The 21,770-nt window shown below is 43.4% G+C and overlaps 1 protein-coding gene across 3 annotated transcripts in view; it reads left to right on the top strand.

Moving 5' to 3' along the window:
* Positions 1-21,770, top strand: part of birc6 (baculoviral IAP repeat containing 6) — a 137,084-nt gene that overhangs the window by 4,843 nt on the left and 110,471 nt on the right. For all 3 annotated transcript variants that reach the window (XM_085478496.1, XM_085478497.1, XM_085478495.1), the window contains exons 2-4: positions 11,283-11,464; positions 14,679-14,816; positions 20,511-20,704. In XM_085478496.1, coding sequence (XP_085334622.1) covers positions 11,283-11,464; positions 14,679-14,816; positions 20,511-20,704 — 514 coding nt within the window. The remainder of the gene's footprint in view (positions 1-11,282; positions 11,465-14,678; positions 14,817-20,510; positions 20,705-21,770) is intronic.

The raw sequence follows: 21,770 nt of genomic DNA, 5'->3' as shown, positions 1-21,770 counted from the left end.
GACCGAAGAGAAAACAGATGATGCCGGAGAGATTGTCGAACGGAAGAGCCATAGAAGTTCCGTAGTGTGAAGGTATTTCAGCTATTTCAAGTCTGACAAAAAACAGAGTAGCGTTCACTGTAAATTGTGCCGAAAGCAAGTCTGGAAATACAATAAACTGGTGCATGCTCAGGCTACGTCCACACGTACCCAGGTATTTTTGAAAACGCAGATTTTTCTATGCGTTTGCACCTTTCGTCCACACGTAAACGGCGTTTTTGGTCACTGAAAACGAAGATTTTTAAAAACTCCCACCAGGGTGGATATTTTTGAAAACTCCGTTTTTGCATTTACGTGTGGACTAGAAAAACGGAGAAAACGCAGCGTCAAAGGTGTGCGCATTTTTTGACGTCACACTGTGCGCCACGTTATTGTTTCGGTGAAATGAATTTCTACAATACTGTTACTATTAATTCTACTCTCTGCAGTGTTTAAATGCTTACATATACACACAGTTACTGTCCCTCCACACATACGACTCTGTTCTGCTTCTGTGCCCCAGCTTAGTTTACTTTTTCCCACCGAGGCTTCTAGACTTCTGATTGGCGATTCCTAACCGTGGACCTAGGAACCTAGGATTATTTTTTAAAAGGGAAAATCTCCGTTTTCAAAAATACCCGTGTACGTGTGGACGTAGCCTCAGTCTCTGACTGGAAGCGCTAATTCGTCATTCGGCTTTTGTCAGACTAAAGTAACTGTTAAAACTGTTTGAAAAGCTAAGCTATACAACAAGGAGAGATTGAGAGTTTCCTTTTAGTTCTCAGTAGAGCTGGGCGATAGAACGATAACGATATGTATCGCGATATAACTTTTACTCGATAGAGAAATTAAGCTATCGCGATAGACCTCGCCGCTCTTGTCCTCTTTAAAAAAAAAAAGGTCAGCCAATCTAAATTAAGTAGCGCAGAGCCGAACCAATCACAGCCGCAGCGTCACGTCACGTGACTTGTTACGTACAGCACAAGTGCCAAGCCGCACGTGTGCTTGTTTGGGAAGCAGTCAGCGGGTAATGGAGCCAGCGCGTAATGGAGGAAATGAGTGTGCAGACTAGAAAAATCAACCGAGCGTGACCGAAGAGAAAACAGATGATGGTTCCAATGCCGGAGAGATTGTCGAACGGAAGAGCCATAGAAGTTCGGTAGTGTGAAGGTATTTCGGCTATTTCAAGTCTGACAAAAAACAGAGTAGCGTGCACTGTAAATTGTGCCAAAAGCAAGTCTGGAAATACATGCGTCACACTGTGCGCCACGTTATTGTTTCGGTGAAATGAATTTCTACAATACTGTTACTGTTAATTTTACTCTCTGCAGTGTTTAAATGCTTACATATACACACAGTTACTGTCCGTCCACACATACGACTCGGTTCTGCTTCTATGCCCCAGATTTGTTTACTTTTTCCCACCGAGGCTTCTAGACTTCTGATTGGCCAACATTTCTGCACGGTTAGGAATCTAGCGCCACCTGCTGCTTTGGCATGTTCATAGCAGCGTTTTCCTTCATTTCTGCCTTTATGTGTGGACGGGATTATTTTTTAAAACGAAAACGGAAAATCTCCGTTTTCAAAAATACCCGTGTACGTGTGGATGTAGCCTCAGTCTCTGACTGGAAGCGCTAATTCGTCATTCGGCTTTTGTCAGACTAAAGTAACTGTTAAAACTGTTTGAAAAGCTAAGCTATACAACAAGGAGAGATTGAGAATTTCCTTTTAGTTCTGTTTATTTGATATTGACAAAAGTTAGTCAGTTTTGTCTGTTCTTCTGTAAAACAAACTAAGATTTATTTTTAGAATTAATATTTTGTTTCTAAGTGGAATTGACAATTTAGTAGTCTGTTTTGTTTGTTCTATTTTGAAACTTAAACGCTTTAGCGGCTGCCTTTTGTGTAGTTTGCAATATTTGCCTTTATTTATCTGAAAAAGTCTCATGTTCCTTAAGTACATCTACCCTGTTGAACTTATTATGGGAAATAAATATTTAAATAAAAACAAGCTGCTGATTATTTCACATTTTACTTGTGATCAACGGCAAATTTAAATCTTACAAATATAGTTATTTGGCTTATATCGTGATAGATATCGTTATCGCCTGAAATGAAAAAAACATATCGTGATATGAAAAAATCTTATATCGCCCAGCTCTATCCTAAACTTAAATGCTTTTTTTGAAATTGTTTTTAAGGCACTTGCACACATGATGGAATTTTTTTTTCCCCCCCTGGAAAGTTCATGTTTGCTAAGAATTAGGGTTGGGCGATTGGACAATTATATCGACCAATCACCTTTTACAAGGGTGGTTTATTTATTTATTTGCCCATGAGTACGTTTGTTAATAATGATGGAGCTAATAGAAACAGGCAACAGAAAAAAAAAATAGCGCTGTTTTAGCAGCACCCTCTTTCATCTGTGAACGAAATGCACCCTCCTCAGAGTGCGCCCAAGTGCTTGTTAATGGAGCTGCAAAAGCTGGTGATAGTCGTGGAATTTAGCCGTGTTTGAGTATTTTGCTCGCACTATATGTCTGCACAAGTGACACACCGCTTTAGTTACATCCTTTGGTTTACCTCTTTCATCTAGTTTAAAGCCAAAGAAATCCCAAATTGGTGACTTGTTTTTTTTTTTTTTTAGCGCTTCCAGCGTTAACACGCCGTCATCACATCTGGTGCGCAGATTGAGTCAAAATCAGGTGGGTTGAGAGAGTTAAACGCGGTCATCGTGATTAAACTTTTTAAGCCACGTTAACGCTGATGCGCGCGTGTGTGTGTGTGTGTGTGTGTGTGTGTGTGTGTATATATATATGTGTGTATATATATATATATATATATATGCATGCTCGGGTCCTCTACCAGAGGCCTGGGAGCTTGAGGGTCCTGCGCAGTATCTTAGCTGTTCCCAGGACTGCACGCTTCTGGACAGAGATCTCCGATGTTGTTCCCGGGATCTGCTGGAGCCACTTGCCTAGCTTGGGAGTCACCGCACCTAGTGCTCCGATTACCACGGGGACCACCGTTACCTTCACCCTCCACATCCTCTCGAGCTCTTCTCTGAGCCCTTGGTATTTCTCCAGCTTCTCGTGTTCCTTCTTCCGGATATTGCTGTCATTCGGAACCGCTACATCGATCACTACGGCCGTCTTCTTCTGTTTGTCTACCACCACTATGTCCGGTTGGTTAGCCACCACCATTTTGTCCGTCTGTATCTGGAAGTCCCACAGGATCTTAGCTCGGTCATTCTCCACCACCCTTGGGGGCATCTCCCATTTTGACCTCGGGACTTCCAGGTTATACTCGGCACAGATGTTCCTGTACACTATGCCGGCCACTTGGTTATGGCGTTCCATGTATGCCTTGCCTGCTAGCATCTTGCACCCTGCTGTTATGTGCTGGATTGTCTCTGGGGCATCTTTACACAGCCTGCACCTGGGGTCTTGCCTGGTGTGATAGACCCCAGCCTCTATGGATCTTGTGCTCAGAGCTTGTTCTTGTGCTGCCATGATTAGTGCCTCTGTGCTGTCTTTCAGTCCAGCTTTGTCCAGCCACTGGTAGGATTTCTGGATATCAGCCACCTCCTCTATCTGCCGGTGGTACATACCGTGCAGGGGCCTGTCCTTCCATGATGGTTCCTCGTCTCCCTCCTCTTTCTTGGGTTTCTGCTGCCTGAGGTATTCACTGAGCACTCGGTCAGTTGGGGCCATCTTCCCAATGTATTCTTGGATGTTCGTTGTCTCATCCTGGACTGTGGTGCTGACACTCACCAGTCCCCGGCCCCCTTCCTTCCGCTTAGCGTACAGCCTCAGGGTGCTGGACTTGGGGTGAAACCCTCCATGCATGGTAAGGAGCTTTCTTGTCTTTATGTCAGTGGCTTCTATCTCCTCCTTTGGCCAGCCTATTACCCCAGCAGGGTACCTGATCACGGGCAGGGCGTACGTGTTGATGGCCCGGATCTTGTTCTTACCATTCAGCTGACTCCTCAGGACTTGCCTGACCCTCTGCAGGTACTTGGTGGTTGCAGCTTTTCTAGCGGCCTCTTCATGGTTCCCATTCGCCTGTGGGATCCCCAGGTACTTGTAACTGTCCTCTATGTCTGCAATGTTGCCTTCTGGTAGTTCAATCCCCTCAGTTCTGACTACCTTCCCTCTCTTTGTTACCATCCGACTACACTTCTCCAGTCCGAACGACATTCCAATGTCATTGCTGTATAGCCTGGTAGTGTGGATCAGTGAATCGATGTCTCGTTCACTCTTGGCATACAGCTTGATGTCATCCATGTACAGGAGGTGGCTGACAACTGCTCCGTTCCGTAGTCGGTATCCGTAGCCAGTCTTGTTAATGATCTCACTGAGGGGGTTCAGACCTATGCAGAACAGCAGTGGGGACAGAGCATCTCCTTGGTAGATCCCGCACTTGATGGTGATTTGTGCTATGGGCTTGGAGTTGGCCTCTAGTGTTGTACACCACATCCCCATTGAGTTCCTGATGAAGGCTCTTAGGGTCCTGTTGATCTTGTACAATTCTAAGCATTCCAGTATCCAGCTGTGGGGCATTGAGTCATAGGCCTTCTTGTAATCAATCCAGGCAGTGCACAGGTTGGTCAGTCTGGTCTTGCAGTCTCGGCTGACTGTTCTGTCTACCAGTAGCTGGTGTTTTGCGCCTCTGGTATTCTTGCCAATCCCTTTCTGTGCCCCGCTCACATGAGATTAAGCCAATGTTGACTTTTAGCTTACAGAGACTGAAAGAAGATGAGAAAATGTGATTTAAAAAAGGGACAACTTGGTTTTTTTTTTTGAGTGTGATGACCCATGTGCCTGTTCATCTTAACCGATATGATGCCTGACAGGAGCTTCCATGTAGTACTGAGGCAGGTTATTGGTCGGTAGTTGGAGGGGACAGGTCCCTTCTTGGGGTCCTTGGGGATCAGGACCGTTCGACCTTCGGTTAGCCATTCTGGGTGTCTCTCGTTAACTAGCAGCTGGTTCATTTGTGCTGCCAGATGCTCGTGGAGTGCACTCAAAAGCCTGCCATCCATGGATTCTGTCAGTGTTTTGATCTGTTCACCATCAACATTGCGTGCAGCAGCAACCACAGCCTCCCAGACACTGTTCAGAGAGGTGTACTGTTTTCCCTCCTTGTAAATCTCACATTTGATGATGGACCACAGGTTCTCAATGGGGTCCAGATCAGGTGACCAAGGTGGCCATGTCATTAGGTTTTCTTCTTTTATACCCTTTCTTGCCAGCCACGCTGTGGAGTACTTGGACGCGTGTGATGGAGCATTGTCCTGCATGAAAATCATGTTTTTCTTGAAGGATGCAGACTTCTTCCTGTACCACTGCTTGAAGAAGGTGTCTTCCAGAAACTGGCAGTAGGACTGGGAGTTGAGCTTGACTCCATCCTCAACCCGAAAAGGCCCCACAAGCTCATCTTTGATGATACCAGCCCAAACCAGTACTCCACCTCCACCTTGTTGGCGTCTGAGTCGGACTGGACCTCTCTGCCCTTTACCAATCCAGCCACGGGCCCATCCATCTGGCCCATCAAGACTCGCTCTCATTTCATCAGTCCATAAAACCTTAGAAAAACCAGTCTTGAGATATTTCTTGGCCCAGTCTTGACGTTTCAGCTTGTGTGTCTTGTTCAGTGGTGGTCGTCTTTCAGCCTTTCTTACCTTGGCCATGTCTCTGAGTATTGCACACCTAGAGCTGGGCGATATGAGATTTTTTTCATATCACGATATGTTTTTTTCATTTCAGGCGATAACGATATCTATCACGATATAAGCCAAATAACTATATTTGTAAGATTTAAATGTGCCGTTGCTCACAAGTAAAATGTGAAATAATCAGCAGCTTGTTTTTATTTAAATATTTATTTCCCATAATAAGTTCAACAGGGTAGATGTACTTAAGGAACATGAGACTTTTTCAGATAAATAAAGGCAAATATTGCAAACTACACAAAAGGCAGCCGCTAAAGCGTTTAAGTTTCAAAATAGAACAAATGAAACAGACTAAATTGTCAATTCCACTTAGAAACAAAGTATTAATTCTAAAAATATATCTTAGTTCGTTTTACAGAAGAACAGACAAAACTGACTAACTTTTGTCAATATCAAATAAACTGAGAACTAAAAGGAAATTCTCAATCTCTCCTTGTTGTATAGCTTAGCTTTTCAAACAGTTTTAACAGTTACTTTAGTCTGACAAAAGCCGAATGACGAATTAGCGCTTCCAGTCAGAGACTGAGGCTACGTCCACACGTACACGGGTATTTTTGAAAACGGAGATTTTCCGTTTCCGTTTTAAAAAAATAATCCCGTCCACACATAAAGGCAGAAATGAAGGAAAACGCTGCTATGAACATGCCAAAGCAGCAGGTGGCGCTAAATTCCTAACCGTGCAGAAATGTTGGCCAATCAGAAGTCTAGAAGCCTCGGTGGGAAAAAGTAAACAAAGCTGGGGCACAGAAGCAGAACAGAGTCGTACAGTGAGGAAAAAAAGTATTTAGTCAACCACCGATTGTGCAAGTTCCCCCACCTAAAATGATGACAGAGGTCAGTAATTTTCACCAGAGGTACACTTCAACTGTGAGAGACAGAATGTGGAAAAAAAAATCCATGAATCCACATGGTAGGATTTGTAAAGAATTTATTCGTAAATCAGGGTGGAAAATAAGTATTTGGTCAATAACAAAAATACAACTCAATACTTTGTAACATAACCTTTGTTGGCAATAACAGAGGTCAAACGTTTACTATAGGTCTTTACCAGGTTTGCACACACAGTAGCTGGTATTTTGGCCCATTCCTCCATGCAGATCTTCTCGAGAGCAGTGATGTTTTGGGGCTGTCGGCGAGCAACACGGACTTTCAACTCCCGCCACTGATTTTCTATGGGGTTGAGGTCTGGAGACTGGCTAGGCCACTCCAGGACTTTCAAATGCTTCTTACGGAGCCACTCCTTTGTTGCCCGGGCGGTGTGTTTTGGATCATTGTCATGTTGGAAGACCCAGCCTCGTTTCATCTTCAAAGTTCTCACTGATGGAAGGAGGTTTTGGCTCAAAATCTCACGATACATGGCCCCATTCATTCTGTCCTTAACACGGATCAGTCGTCCTGTCCCCTTGGCAGAAAAACAGCCCCATAGCATGATGTTTCCACCCCCATGCTTCACAGTAGGTATGGTGTTCTTGGGATGCAACTCAGTATTCTTCTTCCTCCAAACACGACGAGTTGAGTTTATACCAAAAAGTTCTACTTTGTTTTCATCTGACCACATGACATTCTCCCAATCCTCTGCTGTATCATCCATGTGCTCTCTGGCAAACTTCAGACGGGCCTGGACATGCACTGGCTTCAGCAGCGGAACACGTCTGGCACTGCGGGATTTGATTCCCTGCCGTTGTAGTGTGTTACTGATGGTGACCTTTGTTACTTTGGTCCCAGCTTTCTGCAGGTCATTCACCAGGTCCCCCCGTGTGGTTCTGGGATCTTTGCTCACCGTTCTCATGATCATTTTGACCCCACGGGATGAGATCTTGCGTGGAGCCCCAGATCGAGGGAGATTATCAGTGGTCTTGTATGTCTTCCATTTTCTGATGATTGCTCCCACAGTTGATTTTTTCACACCAAGCTGCTTGCCTATTGTAGATTCACTCTTCCCAGTCTGGTGCAGGTCTACAATACTTTTCCTGGTGTCCTTCGAAAGCTCTTTGGTGTTGGCCATGGCGGCGTTTGGAGTCTGACTGTTTGAGGCTGTGGACAGGTGTCTTTTATACAGATGATGAGTTCAAACAGGTGCCATTCATACAGGTAACGAGTGGGGGACAGAAAAGCTTCTTACAGAAGACGTTACAGGTCTGTGAGAGCCAGAGATTTTCCTTGTTTGAGGTGACCAAATACTTATTTTCCACCCTGATTTACGAATAAATTCTTTACAAATCCTACCATGTGAATTCATGGATTTTTTTTTCACATTCTGTCTCTCACAGTTGAAGTGTACCTCTGGTGCAAATTACTGACCTCTGTCATCATTTTAAGTGGGGGAACTTGCACAATCGGTGGCTGACTAAATACTTTTTGCCCCACTGTATGTGTGGAGGGACAGTAACTGTGTGTATATGTAAGCATTTAAACACTGCAGAGAGTAGAATTAACAGTAACAGTATTGTAGAAATTCATTTCACCGAAACAATAACGTGGCGCACAGTATATATATATATATATATATATATATATATATATACACATATACATATATACACATATATATATATATATATATATATATATATGTGTATATATGTATATGTGTATATATATATATATATATATATATATATGTGTATATGTGTGTGTATATATATATATATATATATATATATATATATATATATATATATATATATATATATATATATATATGTATATATGTATATGTGTATGTATATATATATGTATATGTGTATGTATATATATATGTATATGTGTATGTATATATATGTGTATATGTGTATGTATATATATGTGTATATATGTATGTATATATATATGTATATGTGTATGTATATATATGTGTATATATATGTATGTATATATGTATGTATATATGTATATATATATGAATGAAACCATAAAGCTGCACTTTCTTTTTGCCTTATAGTCTGATTTGTCATAACTTCTCCGTTTTGTGGTAAGCTTTTCTTTGGCTGTCACTTCTTCACCCTGACCTGTCTTATTTGGCTCAGCAGAACTAAAATATATATCTGTCTGTGAAGGTTCTCAGTCATCCAGGTCATCATAGTCAAATATAAATCCTGCTGCTTTTACACACGCACTCACATAAGCTCAGCGATTCTCTGCGCGATCAACCTCTCACATGTTTAAGCTTGCTGCGGGAGATTTCACTTGTCATGTTTGCATAGTAAGCTAACAATTAATAAGACGATGTCAGAGGAATTGGTGCGCAAATTATCATCACTCACAGATCAGTGCTGTCGCTCTCTATACACAGTTCGCGCGATTGCAAAGTGAAAGCAAAAAAACAAGCGCAAATTCAAACGCGATTTCAATATGTCACATATTGACAGTGGCTCACCAATGCCAATGACATAATTACTCAGCTACATTTCCGAAAGAATGCAAAAGCATTGACATATATTTTTCCTTCCTACAATAGCCCGACGGGCAGGGCAGAGATAGATTTTGGTACCCCAACTGAAAAAATCGCTAGCCCTGGGACGTCAGGCAGGCGATTTTGCGAGCCCTGTATCTGATTGAGGAATCACTCATCTTTGGAAAAGAGAGTTTATTACAGAGAAATGGCTCTTTCCAAAATAAAAGCTATACTATCCGTTTCTTCTGGGCTATATTCTCAGCAGCATAAGGAGAATCATGTGCTAACAGCTGTCTAAATGACTCGGCTAAAGTTAGTAGCATGCTTGTTGTTTTTGTCTTTGCACTAGGATGATGTCGGCGCAAATGTGCAGTCATATTCGTTGTGTTCCCACTAGTGCTTTCAGGTTAATCTCGTTGAAATGACCTTAACGCCACAACACGGCAAATCTCCGTTAACGAGCTACCGCCGATCGCCCTGTGCATGGGGCTAGACGGCCAACACGTTAACGAGCTAACTGCGCTAACATACTAGTTCCCACCCATGTAATTGAGCATTGCATGGCACATCCAACATACTGTTTTACTTTAGTCCATGACTCGCTTACCTTCAGGGTCATACGTCACATGAAAACCAAAATAATTCCAAACGCCAGATCTGAATGAGGGTGGGGGAGGTGCCCTGCGCTCTTCCTTCTGACTATGCTGTCTGTGTGGAGCGCTCAGTGGATCTGCGCTCGACAGTGCAGCCTAGGCGGAGTAGTCGAACGCAGATTCACTGAGCGCTCCACACAGACAGCATCGTCAGAAGGAAAGTTGATAAAATAAATTACAAATGTTGTATTGTTCGATACATATGCGTACCGAACCGAAAGCACTGTATCGAACGGTTCAATATCGATACGAATATCGTTGCACCCCTTATATATATATATATATATATATATATATATATATATATATATACACACTCACTCACTCACTCACTCACTCACTCACAGATCAGTGCTGTCGCTCTCTATAAACAGTTCGCACGATTGCAAAGTGAAGGCAAAAACCAAGCGCAAATTCAAACGTGATTTCAATATGTCACATATTGACAGTGGCTCACCGATGCCAATGACATAATTACCCAGCTACATTTCTGAAAGAATGCAAAAGCATTGACATATATTTTTCCTTCCTACAATAGCCCGACGGGCAGGGAAGAGATAGATTTTGGTAGCCCGACTGAAAAAAATCGCTAGCTCCGGGACGTCGGGCTAGCTCAGAGACCAAAAACAGGAGGCTTTGGGGGAAAAAAAGGTCGCCAAATTCTTTGCTTCTAGTTTTGACTTTTTCCTATACCTCAGCTGATGTGGAGATGTTGTCTGAAGAAGAATATTGTTGTTCAAAAGAATATTGCAGCGGCACTCACACCGTAAGTACTGGTATAAATGATATGGAGCTGTGGTAATGTCATGGTCGCCGTGTGAAGCAGAAGTATTGGAATGGCCAATCTGCCTGCAGTGATCTCTATTTTTGTTGATGGAGACAATATGTGGTACAACCACTGTGTGGGACAGTTTTGCTTGTACTGTTGTTGGTCTGTCATCCAGATGGAGAACAGTGAAACTATAACATAAAAAGTGCTCAAGTGGATCCAACTGTTTAAAAACAATAATTGTCCACTGCAGTAGACATTTTTTGTGCTTTTCCCTTCCTTGTTCCAGCTGTCCCTAATCACGTCCAGTGATTTGCAGTTAGGGTTTTGGAGGACAGCACAAAAGCTCATGTGCAGTGACTGAAAAACTCTCTTTAGCCCCTTGTCTGAACAGAAATGTATACATTGATGAAAAAGTTTGCAGAAGCAGAAATTTTGCTTGAGGAGCTCTGATTTGCATTTTGAAGGAGCACCTGCAGATTCACAACCCTGTTGATGAAACTCTGAAGTAATCAGTTTGTGGAAATTTACCATTCTTCTTGCATCTGATAAATTGCTTGCTACCAACAGTGAATGGCAATAAAATATCAACTGCATTGATTTTAATGGACACGTAAGTTGGTTCCAGCATGTTTTGCATATAATGCATTAGTGACATATAAACAGCCTTCAGACATTCACATTATGTGGTGTGTGTCCTCTGTCTCTGTCCTAGCTAAACCTGGTGGCCGTGTCAGGTGTCAGTACTTTCCCGCAGTGGACAAGGTGCTCTTCGTGGACGACTATGCAGTTGGATGCAGGAAGGACCTGAATGGCATCCTGCTCCTGGACACAGCCCTCCAGCCACCAGTGGCAAAACCTGAGGATATGGTTCAGCTAGAGCTACCGGTCACAGAGGTGAGAGAACATATTTGCCCTTCAATTCACTGTGTACATGGACATCTGGTCTCTGTTTCAGAAAGTTAGGTGGAAACTGAGTAGCTTAAGCCTGAGATTAAACTTTGGGTTTTCTGTTACAGAAACTAACCAATTTCTGTAACTGTAATGGCTCAGTTACCATGGTTGCAGACTCTAACCTTACTTGCTCGATGAGTTTTTTTTTTTTGTTTGTTTTTTTTCTTCAATTGAGTTTTTGTCTGACTCCTCCCCTCCTGCTGCATTTGAAGCACTTGTCTGACTCTTTCATTTCCTCATTTACAGAGTGCGTAATGAAGCTCACATCGGATAATGTTTGCAGAAGTTTTACATTTTAAAAAAAACCCTGAAATCACACTTGGGTATTATTTTGTTACCCATTTCTTATATTTACCATTTATATTGATCAGTTTTATAACTAATCAGGACTGGACAGATTTATTATCAGCTCAGAATAACATGTATTGCCTGTGATTCTGTAACTGTGGAAAGTAAGGCATCTGTCAAGTTGTCAGCCTCTTCCCTTGCACTGAAACAATCACTTTAAAAAATAAATAAAATGGTTATTCTTCCTGTTGTGATTGGCCATGCTGCAAAGAACATTCCAATCATAACTGTGATCATGTTGGATATTACTGGAATATTTCTCAGTGAATATGATCCAATAAAGTTATAGAAATGCACTCATTAAATGCTGTCAAGCAACTTTTGGAAATGCAATACAATTTTAAACTTTGAGCCTTGACATCTTTTTCACACCAAATCACCTTAATTGTTACTATGGATGCAGATTATAATTTAATTTACAAAGGTCAATGTCCATAAACTCTGTTAATTACATGTAAAGACAAATCTTTCAAGCCTGTTGGTTTAATTTGTAATGTCCTTGGGATGTCCATACACCTGTAGCCATACTTCAGTATATAAGTGAGGTTTATTTTTAACACACCTTTCACAATTAAGATCACAGAGTGCCTTACACCAAGATGCAAACACTAAAACAGACCCATGAACAACACAAGGTCATACACATAATTGGCCTAATGCTTTTCTGAATAGGAAGAGGTATTTTTAGAGGTTGCCTCAGAATAAGTCAAACAAGGAATGAGGAACACTGATTCCAGAGTTTTGGACCCACTTGCTAAAGACCTCTGTGTAAAAACTTTTTAAAATGACTATGAGGTATCAACCATAATCTCAAATGTGAAGACCGAAGAGACTGGTTAGAAGAGCTGGTTCATATAAGCTCTGAGATATACTGGGGTGATTAACATGTTTTTACTTAGCAGTGTTCCTTAGAGGGAAAAATTTAGGAATTAATCGGTTTCTGACATGACATTCCAGGAAAACACTACAGGAATAGAACATGCAAGCTAGTTTTAGAGGAGGAGCTTTCTTTGACACTTCGGATGATAAGAGTCTCTGTTTTGTCATAATTTACATAAGGAAAAGGAGCATTTAACCCAGACTTGATAGCAGTCAGACAGGTTTGTGGATCAGAAAGTTTGTTAGGTCAGAAAGAACAGGGCAGCTGGATATCATCTGCATAAAAATCGTAACATGCGTTTTTCATATTGATGATTATCTGTCCAAGAGGCAACATTAACAAGGTAAATGTTACAGGTCCCAAATCTGATCCTATGAAACACCACAGGATAAGGCGGCAGAAAGAGAAATTAAATCTTGAAAGTCCTGAAATGAAATACTCTGTTATACAGATATAATTTTAGCTGTTAGCATAATTACAGCAAATAAAGTTGTTAAAGATTTCACTTTACTGTAGGGTTGGTGGGTGATGAAGTTCCAACCAAAGTTTTGCAGGAGAGCGGCAGTTTAATGGGGGACGTGTGCAGTGTCGTGAAGAATGCTTACGCACAGTGCGCAACTGTGTTTTTGGACCAAAAGGGGGTATTGTTGGTTGACTTTCTACCTGTTGGGACCACAATAAATGCTGACAGGTACTGTGAAACACTGGAAGAACTCAGAAAGGCATTTCAGAACCGGAGAAGAGAATGCTGAGCAAGGGCGTAAGCATTCTCCACGACACTGCGCGTCCACACATCGCCCGTCAAACTGTCGCTCACCTGCATTAGTTTGGTTGGAACTTCATCACCCACCCAACCTACAGTCTGGACTTTGCACACAGTGACTACGACCTGTTCCCAAAGTTGAAAGAACATTTGTCCGAAAGGCGATTCTGCAGCGTCGGCGAGCAACTATGACATGGGCATTGTAAAACTGCCACAGTGTCTACAAAAATGCATTGACCGAAATGGCGATTATGTAGGAAAATAAGTCTTCAAGCTTTAAAATGATGTAAATATTCTAGAAAATAAACGGTTATTTGTATTTCTAAAACAATAGGACACCTTATTTTGGGATTGCCCTTGTACTTCTAAAAGTCCGCTTGAAGGCTGCTGGCTGGACACGTGTAGTTAGTGCAGTGTAATGTGAATTCTCTGTGCATGAGTCCGCACAGTCCCAAAAGTGGCTGGCACAAGGATGTCCACATGGACCTTTGCGCTCACTGTCCAGTGATGAACCTAGCAAACCCACTTACACTGTTCGGGAGTACACTAGCAATATGATAGCCTGATGTGGGGTTTGTGTGTTCTTTTGGTCTCACACTTTTGTGTGAAAAGTTCACGTGAATGAACTGCTACACTATCCACCCAGTAGTACACAGAATATTTAATTTAAGAAAGTGTAATACATGTGCACATGATCCAAATCTGTAAGAAACTCTTGGATCTGTTTGTCACAATTTAGATATAATTGTTTGTTTGTCTTTAAAAAAAAAAAATTGACAGTTTTTATCTTTCATAAATTGTAGGGTAATAGGTTGGTTTGTGTAATGGTTTGATATGCAGTTTGTAATTATGACTCAGTCCACATTATGGCATCAAATGGCAGGAACAACCTAGGAATCCATTAATTATAGTGGGAGAACTAATGCCTAATTCAGCAAAAGGGTAACAAACCACAAGCAGCAATACGGTGACCCCAGATCATCGTAACTAAGTGGAGCCACAGCCACAAAGCAGATGACAGTATAGTGAATTGTTCTAGTTTTGCATCACAAAGCTTAAAACACAGGACTGCAGAGACAATACAAATGTCCTCAAACTGAGGTTGTAGCTTTTTTTTTTACTGAATATGTAAGTGTTAAATCTAATATGTGTTTGTGTCTGTTCAGGCCCAGCAGATACTGTCAGCCTGCCAGGAAAAGATTGATGTGTCAAACACTGAGGGTTACGAACTTTTTATCACCCAGCTGAAAGAAGGCCTGAAGAATACCTCACATGAGACAGCAGCTAATCACAAAGTGGCGAAGGTGAGTTTAATTTAAAAAAACCTTTTGTTTTCTAACTGTATGTCTCTGAGCTTCTGTACTGGAATTACTGTTCGGAAACTGTTCTTGAAGTATACTGAGAGATGTGCAGGAAATGTGATTTTATCCCTCATACTTTTGCAAAACAGCAAAAGTATGAGGGAATTCATGACAGCGTTTATCAAATGTGAAGCATAGTTTTGATGTTCTTTGACTGTTGGTTCAGTCAATTTTGGTTAGAGAGAGACAAAACCTGCAGTTTCAGAATCTAGAACAAAAAAAAGATGTAAACACAAAGCGTGGACCCGCCGACGCATCAGAAGCTGTCGGCTTTCAGCCCTGGCGTGTCTGTGGACGTGCCAACTGGTGAGAAAGCCGACATCTCACTAATTCTGATACGTCGGTGGGTCCACGGTTTACGTTTACGTCTTTGTGTGGAATCCGTTTACCTGCTCTCATTTACTGTTTTAGTTGTTTGGTTGTTGTTGAAATAGTTTTGTGAACTTTAACCTGAGATTCTGGCATTTCTGGCAAAGTACATTTATATTTAAAAATTTATTCAGGAATAAAGTGATGAATCCATATTACTTATTCAAGTTACTGATCTCTCTCTATCTATCCGCCAGCACTTTAAAACATGCACACAAAAGGCTACAGGAGTATCTGGACAACGGCCAATCAGAGAGGTCCCACCCCTGACTATCAATGATTGGTTTAGACCATGATATGGGTGTAATTGTGTGGTCAACAACAAAAACATGAGTTGCGGAGACTCTTTTTGTTTTTGTTTTTTACTCAAACTGCTGGTCGGTGCAACCTATAATTTTTTTTATTTTATTTTTTTTGTCGCACCATTAAGAAATTAAGTCGCATACATATGCAGTGTGCTGGGAACGTCTAGCAGAGGCCCCAGTCCGCGAGATCTTCAACGCACACCTCCGGCAGAGCTTCAACAGCATTCCGAGGGAGACTGGGGACATTGAGTCCGAATGGACCATGTTCAGCGTCTCCATTGCCGAAGCTGCTGCATTGAGCTGCGGCCGCAAGGTGGTTGGTGCCTGCCGTGGTGGTAATCCCCGAACCAAATGGTGGACACCAGAGGTGAAGGGAGCCACCAGGCTGAAGAAGGAGTCCTATCGGGCTTGGTTAGCCTGTGGGACCCCGGAGGCAGCCGACGGGCATCGACAGGCCAAGCAGAATGCGGCTCGGGCAGTGGCTGAAGCAAAAACTCGGGTGTGGGAGGAGTTCGGAGAGGCCATGGAAAAAGACTTTCGGACTGCCTCGAAGAGATTCTGGCAAACCGTCAGACGTCTCAGGAGGGGAAAGCGGTGCTCTACCTGCACTGTGTATAGTGCTGGCGGAGCGCTGCTGACGTCGACTGAGAAAATAGTCAGGCGGTGGAAGGAATACTTCGAGGACCTCCTTAATCCCACTGACACGTCTTCCGAGGAGGAAGCAGAATCTGGGGATGAGGGGAATGACCCGCCAATTTCCGGGGGCGAGGTCACTGAGGCAGTTAAACAACTCCTTGGTGGCAGAGCCCCTGGTGTTGATGAGGTCCGCCCCGAGTTCCTGAAGGCTCTGGACGTTGTAGGGCTGTCCTGGTTGACACGCCTCTGCAATGTTGCGTGGAGATCAGGGGCAGTACTTGTGGACTGGCAGACCGGGGTGGTGGTCCCCATCTTTAAGAAAGGGGACCGGAGGGTGTGTTCCAACTACAGGGGATCACACTCCTCAGCCTCCCTGGGAAAGTCTATGCCAGGGTGCTGGAAAGGAGAGTTCGTCCGTTAGTCGAACCTCGGATACAGGAGGAACAATGCGGTTTTCGTCCTGGTCGCGGAACACTGGACCAGCCCTTTATCCTCTCCAGGATACTTGAGGGTGCATGGGAGTTTGCCCAACCAGTCTACATGTGTTTTGTGGACTTGGAGAAGGCATTCAACCGTGTCCCTCGGGGTGTCCTGTGGGAGGTGTTGCGGGAATATGGGGTGTCTGGCCCATTGCTACGGGCCATTCGATCCCTATACAACCGTTGCAAGAGCTTGGTTCGCATTGCCGGCAATAAGTCGGACTCGTTCCCGGTGGGTGATGGGCTCCGCCAGGGCTGCCCTTTGTCTCCGGTTCTGTTCATAATTTTTATGGACAGGATTTCTAGGCGCAGCCAAGTGGCGGAGGGCTTTCGCTTTGGTGGCCTCAGAATCTCATCTCTGATTTTTGCAGATGATGTGGTTCTGTTGGCTTCATCGGGTGAGGGCCTCCAGCTCGCACTGGAACGGTTCGCAGCCGAGTGCGAAGCAGCGGGAATGAGGATCAGCACCTCCAAATCTGAGGCCATGGTTCTCAGCCGGAAAAGGGTGGAGTGCCCACTCCGGGTCGGGGATGAGTTCCTGCCCCAAGTGGAGGAGTTCAAGTATCTCGGGGTCTTGTTCGCGAGTGATGGGAGAAGGGAGCCGGAGATCGACAGACGGATTGGGGCTGCAGCTGCAGTAATGCGGACGCTGCACCGGTCCGTCGTGGTGAAGAGGGAGCTGAGTGTAAAAGCGAAGCTCTCAATTTACCGGTCGATCTACGTCCCTACCCTCACCTATGGCCACGAGCTGTGGGTAGTGACCGAAAGAACGAGATCGCGGATACAAGCGGCAGAAATGAGCTTCCTCCGAAGGGTGGCTGGCCTCTCCCTTAGAGATAGGGTGAGAAGTTCGGCCATCCGGGAGGGGCTCAGAGTAGAGCAGCTGCTGCTCCACATCGAAAGGAGCCAGCTGAGGTGGTTCGGGCATCTGACAAGGATGCCCCCTGGGCGCCTCCTGGGTGAGGTGTTCCAGGCATGTCCCACCGGGAGGAGGCCCCGGGGCAGACCCAGGACACGCTGGAGAGATTATATCTCTTGGCTGGCCTGGGAACGCCTTGGTATTCCCCCGGATAAGCTGGAGGAGGTGGCTGGGGAGAGGGAGGTCTGGGCCTCTTTGCTTAGGCTGCTGCCCCCGCGACCCGGCCCCGGACAAAGCGGATGAAGATGGATGGATGGATGGATGGACATATGCAGCCAAATTGGTCGCACTCTAGAGCCCTGCATATAGATAGTCTTCTCACAAAACCCTACTTTTGTATTTATTTTTATATTTTGGTGCCAAAAGCAAATATTACTCGTGATTCAAGGAGTTATTTACACCTGGGTTGTCTAATGGATATGGTATGTTAAAAGGTCCTGTTCACACCATGTAGTGCTTTCCAAAATCAGTACTTGGTTTTTGTTAACTGTTACTGTGTGTACACAATGTGTCACTGTAATCCTGGAACACTGAGCTAGTACATTGGATTTAATTGTTCTGCTGGTCAGTTTATTCCCAAATTTGGCTGCAACTGCAAATTTAGGCCATTAAGGCCAAATGTGTTGGAAGGACATTTTGAAGTGACTGTGGTTCTGTGGCCTGTCTCCCCCCCACCCTGGACCCCCACCAATTCGCATACAGTCAGAACAGGAGCAAAGAGGATGCAGTCTCCATCGTGCTGCACTCTGTCCTCTCACACCTGGACAACAACAACACCCACGCCAGAATGCTGTTTATAGACTTCAGTTCAGCATTCAATACAATCCTCCCTTCACAACTCATCAGGAAGCTAACAGACCTGGGCATCAGTTCCCACATGTGTAAATGCTTACTGGACTTCCTGACCAACCGGCCCCAACGTGTCCAGCTGGATAACCACTGCTCATCTACCATCACAATGAACACTGGTGTACCACAAGGCTGTGTGATGAGCCCTTTCCTCTACTCCCTCTTCACCCATGACTGCAGACCTGCCGATGGTTCCAACGCAATCATTAAGTTTGTAGATGACACCATGGTGATTAGCCTCATCAATGACAACGATGAGGCCGCCTACAGGGAGGAGATGGATCGGCTGTGGAGCGTGTGAGCAGCTTCAAGTTCCTGGGTGTCTACATCTCCGAGGATCCCAACTGCTTCAAGCTGGAGGACTCTGAGAAAGAACCACCTGTCCTCAGACATCCTGGTGAAGTTCTACCGCTGCACCATCAAGAGCACTGTACACCGTGTACATTGCAACATACCCATAATAGACCCATATTTTTGTATCTGCTAATATATATTTTGTAATATATCTATATTATTGCTAAAGCACTTTCTGGATAGATGCAAACTGCATTTCGTTGCCTTGTACTGGTGACATGTGCAATGACAATAAAGTTGAATTCTATTCTAAGTGTTCTGTGTGTAATTTCTGCTGATAAGTTTTGTAGTAGTAGGACAGGACAAAGCAGGACAAAGCTGCTGCTACTGGCAGGTGTGCTGCTCTGCAGCACTTTTCCTTTGATGCCGTAACAATTATCTGTAAAAGAATTTTGATGATGCATGCATGCATGTATGGATGATACCTATTTGTGTGAATGTTATTCTGGATTTCATTGGAAAATCCACGCCGCATAAGGCCGCTTGATTTTGTCCCTGTGTTTCTCTCCGTTTTTGTGTTTGTTTGTTTGTTTGTTTGTTTTTAAACCCAGGACTCCCAAAAAGCAGCCAGTTCAGTTTATACTAAGATACAGCAGTGCAGAATTTTGTTTACATTACATATTGTTTATGTAACCCACTTGGTTTAATGGTAGACCATTAAATTGTCGACGCATGCCACACACTGTGTTTAGGATGTAGGTTTTCTTTATTTACAGTGATGCAGTTTACTCTTTCAGTCTGCCACGTCCGCCAGCTCCACCGTTGTCTCCAACTCCACACACCTCCAGGTGCCGGTACACTAGTGAAATAGGGGAGGCATGATTAGGCAGTGAACACCATCTGTTTTAACCAACCTCCCCTGGCAACTACCGACAGAACCCACTGCACTCCTTCCCTGCAGCCGAGCCACAGACCACACTCCGCTATAGTCTACTAAACTATTATTTTCTTTTAAATCCCCAAATGCAGCAGTGGTATATAGAAATTTAAGGATCAATGTAAACCACCAATAACATTTGAAATGGCTCATTTCAAACATGAACTTTAAACAACACTTTGAGTTTAGCACTCTGAAACATAAAACCGTAAACCCAAATAGGCCGATTGCTATCTGCTACTGCCACAGACTACTAAGAGCTGTTGCTACAGCTCCATTCTTTGTACCCATGTGCAATTTTAGGAATGCACCAAGCTCTCTATAGGTTCTCATGTGTGGCAAGAGATACTTTCCTGACAGCTCAATATTAAATTAATAACTGAGTAATATTTATTTGTATAGCACGTTTTATCAATAAAAAATTTAAATCCCAGCACTATCTGAAGCAACACTGAATACCACTGTGCACCCTGAATATAACAAAGTTTGTCAACATCTCACTACACATAGTCATCACCTCAATGCACTTATTTTTGTAGTTCAGTTTACCAAAAAGACAACGCACAATAAACAAAGTTGAGAAGATTCCTGTTTGGTTTTAGTTATTTTTATTTTTATAAAGATACTTCAACAATACGGTTGTCATGAAGTTTTTGTTTTACACACAGCTATCGTGAAGTGAAAAAGAGTGTAGGCCGAGTTGCGAATGGGACCACCAAAGTCATGGTTCTATTTTGATGCTGCTTAACTGTTGTTTTGTTTCAGATATGATTATATATAGACCCAACTCTTTCCTTTGACTATGCTCATAACTGCCTTTCCTTTCTTCCCCTATGCTTCTGATCTCAGTGGGCAACAGTGACCTTCCATCTTCCCCACCATGTGCTGAAGCTCGTGGCTAGTGCCATTGTCAGCGAGCTGAAGAAGATAAACCAGAACGTAGCTGCCTTGTCTGTGGCCTCATCCATCATGGACAGGCTCTCCTACCTCTTGTCAAGCGCCAGACCTGAGCTTGGGGTGGGCCCTGGGCGCTCTGTAGATAGGTGAGAGTAAGCTTTTTGTCACATTGTGCATATTCAGGTCATTTGCACTTGAATCAGAATAAATTTTTTAGGTATAATGCAAGTATGTTTTTGATTGAGCTTTTTAAACACAATAAAGAGTTTGTGGAGTAGTGTGTAGAGACGGTACCTTGCTCAGGGGTACTGCAGGGTTGCAAATGGTGGATTTGAACCCCTGACTTTCTGATCATGGGGCGAGTGCTCTACCTACTGAGCTATCCCTGCTCTCTTTTTCAACTTAACCACTTAACTTAACCCTCTGAGACTTAAACATATGACAAAGTTTTCACACATACACTGCGTTCCAAATTACTATGCAAATTGTGTTTAAGTCTCATTAAAATTAAATAAGTTGTTTTTCAATTAAACCCATGGATGGAATAGTGTGTCAGGGCTCTTTGGATCACTGAAATCAATCTCGGACAACTAGGATCATTAGTTTGCCAGCTGAGCCCAACTAAAGGAAAAACTACTAAAGAAGGATGTTCCACATTATTAAGCAGATCAGCATTTTCAAGCAATATAGCAAGGAAAAAGGATCTCTGCTGCTGCTGAAAAGCCTGAAATAGTTGAATGCCTTGGACACGTAATGAAAACCTTAGATATTTCACGAAAGCATGATCACCATAATGTTAAGAGATTTGTGGCTGAATCAGAGCACACATGGGTTCATGCAGATAAAGGTACAATGATGAAGGTTTCTGCCAGACAAATACATCAGGGGGGGGCAGCTGCTAGAAGGCCATTACAAAGCAGCAAACAGATATTTGAAGCTGCTGCCGCCTCTGGAGCCCTGCGAACATCAAAGTGTAGGATCCTCCAGAGACTTGCAGTTGTGCATAAACCTTCTATTTGGCCAACCCTAACCAATGCTCACAAGCAGAAACGGCTGCAGTGGGGCCCAGAATTACTTGAAGACTAATTTTCAAACAGTCCTGTTCAATGATGAGTGCAGTGGAACCCTAGATGGTCCAGATGGATGCAGTGGATGATGCTTGGTGGATGGCCACCATGTCCCAACAAGGCTGCAACGTCAGCAAGGACGTGG

Source organism: Copadichromis virginalis, linkage group LG13 (genome assembly GCF_057382275.1).
Source record: "Copadichromis virginalis isolate Kocher_CV1m ecotype Utaka linkage group LG13, C_Virginalis_male_GT1.1, whole genome shotgun sequence".
NCBI classification, from domain to species: domain Eukaryota; kingdom Metazoa; phylum Chordata; class Actinopteri; order Cichliformes; family Cichlidae; genus Copadichromis; species Copadichromis virginalis.
This window is presented reverse-complemented; position numbering and strand designations above follow the sequence as displayed.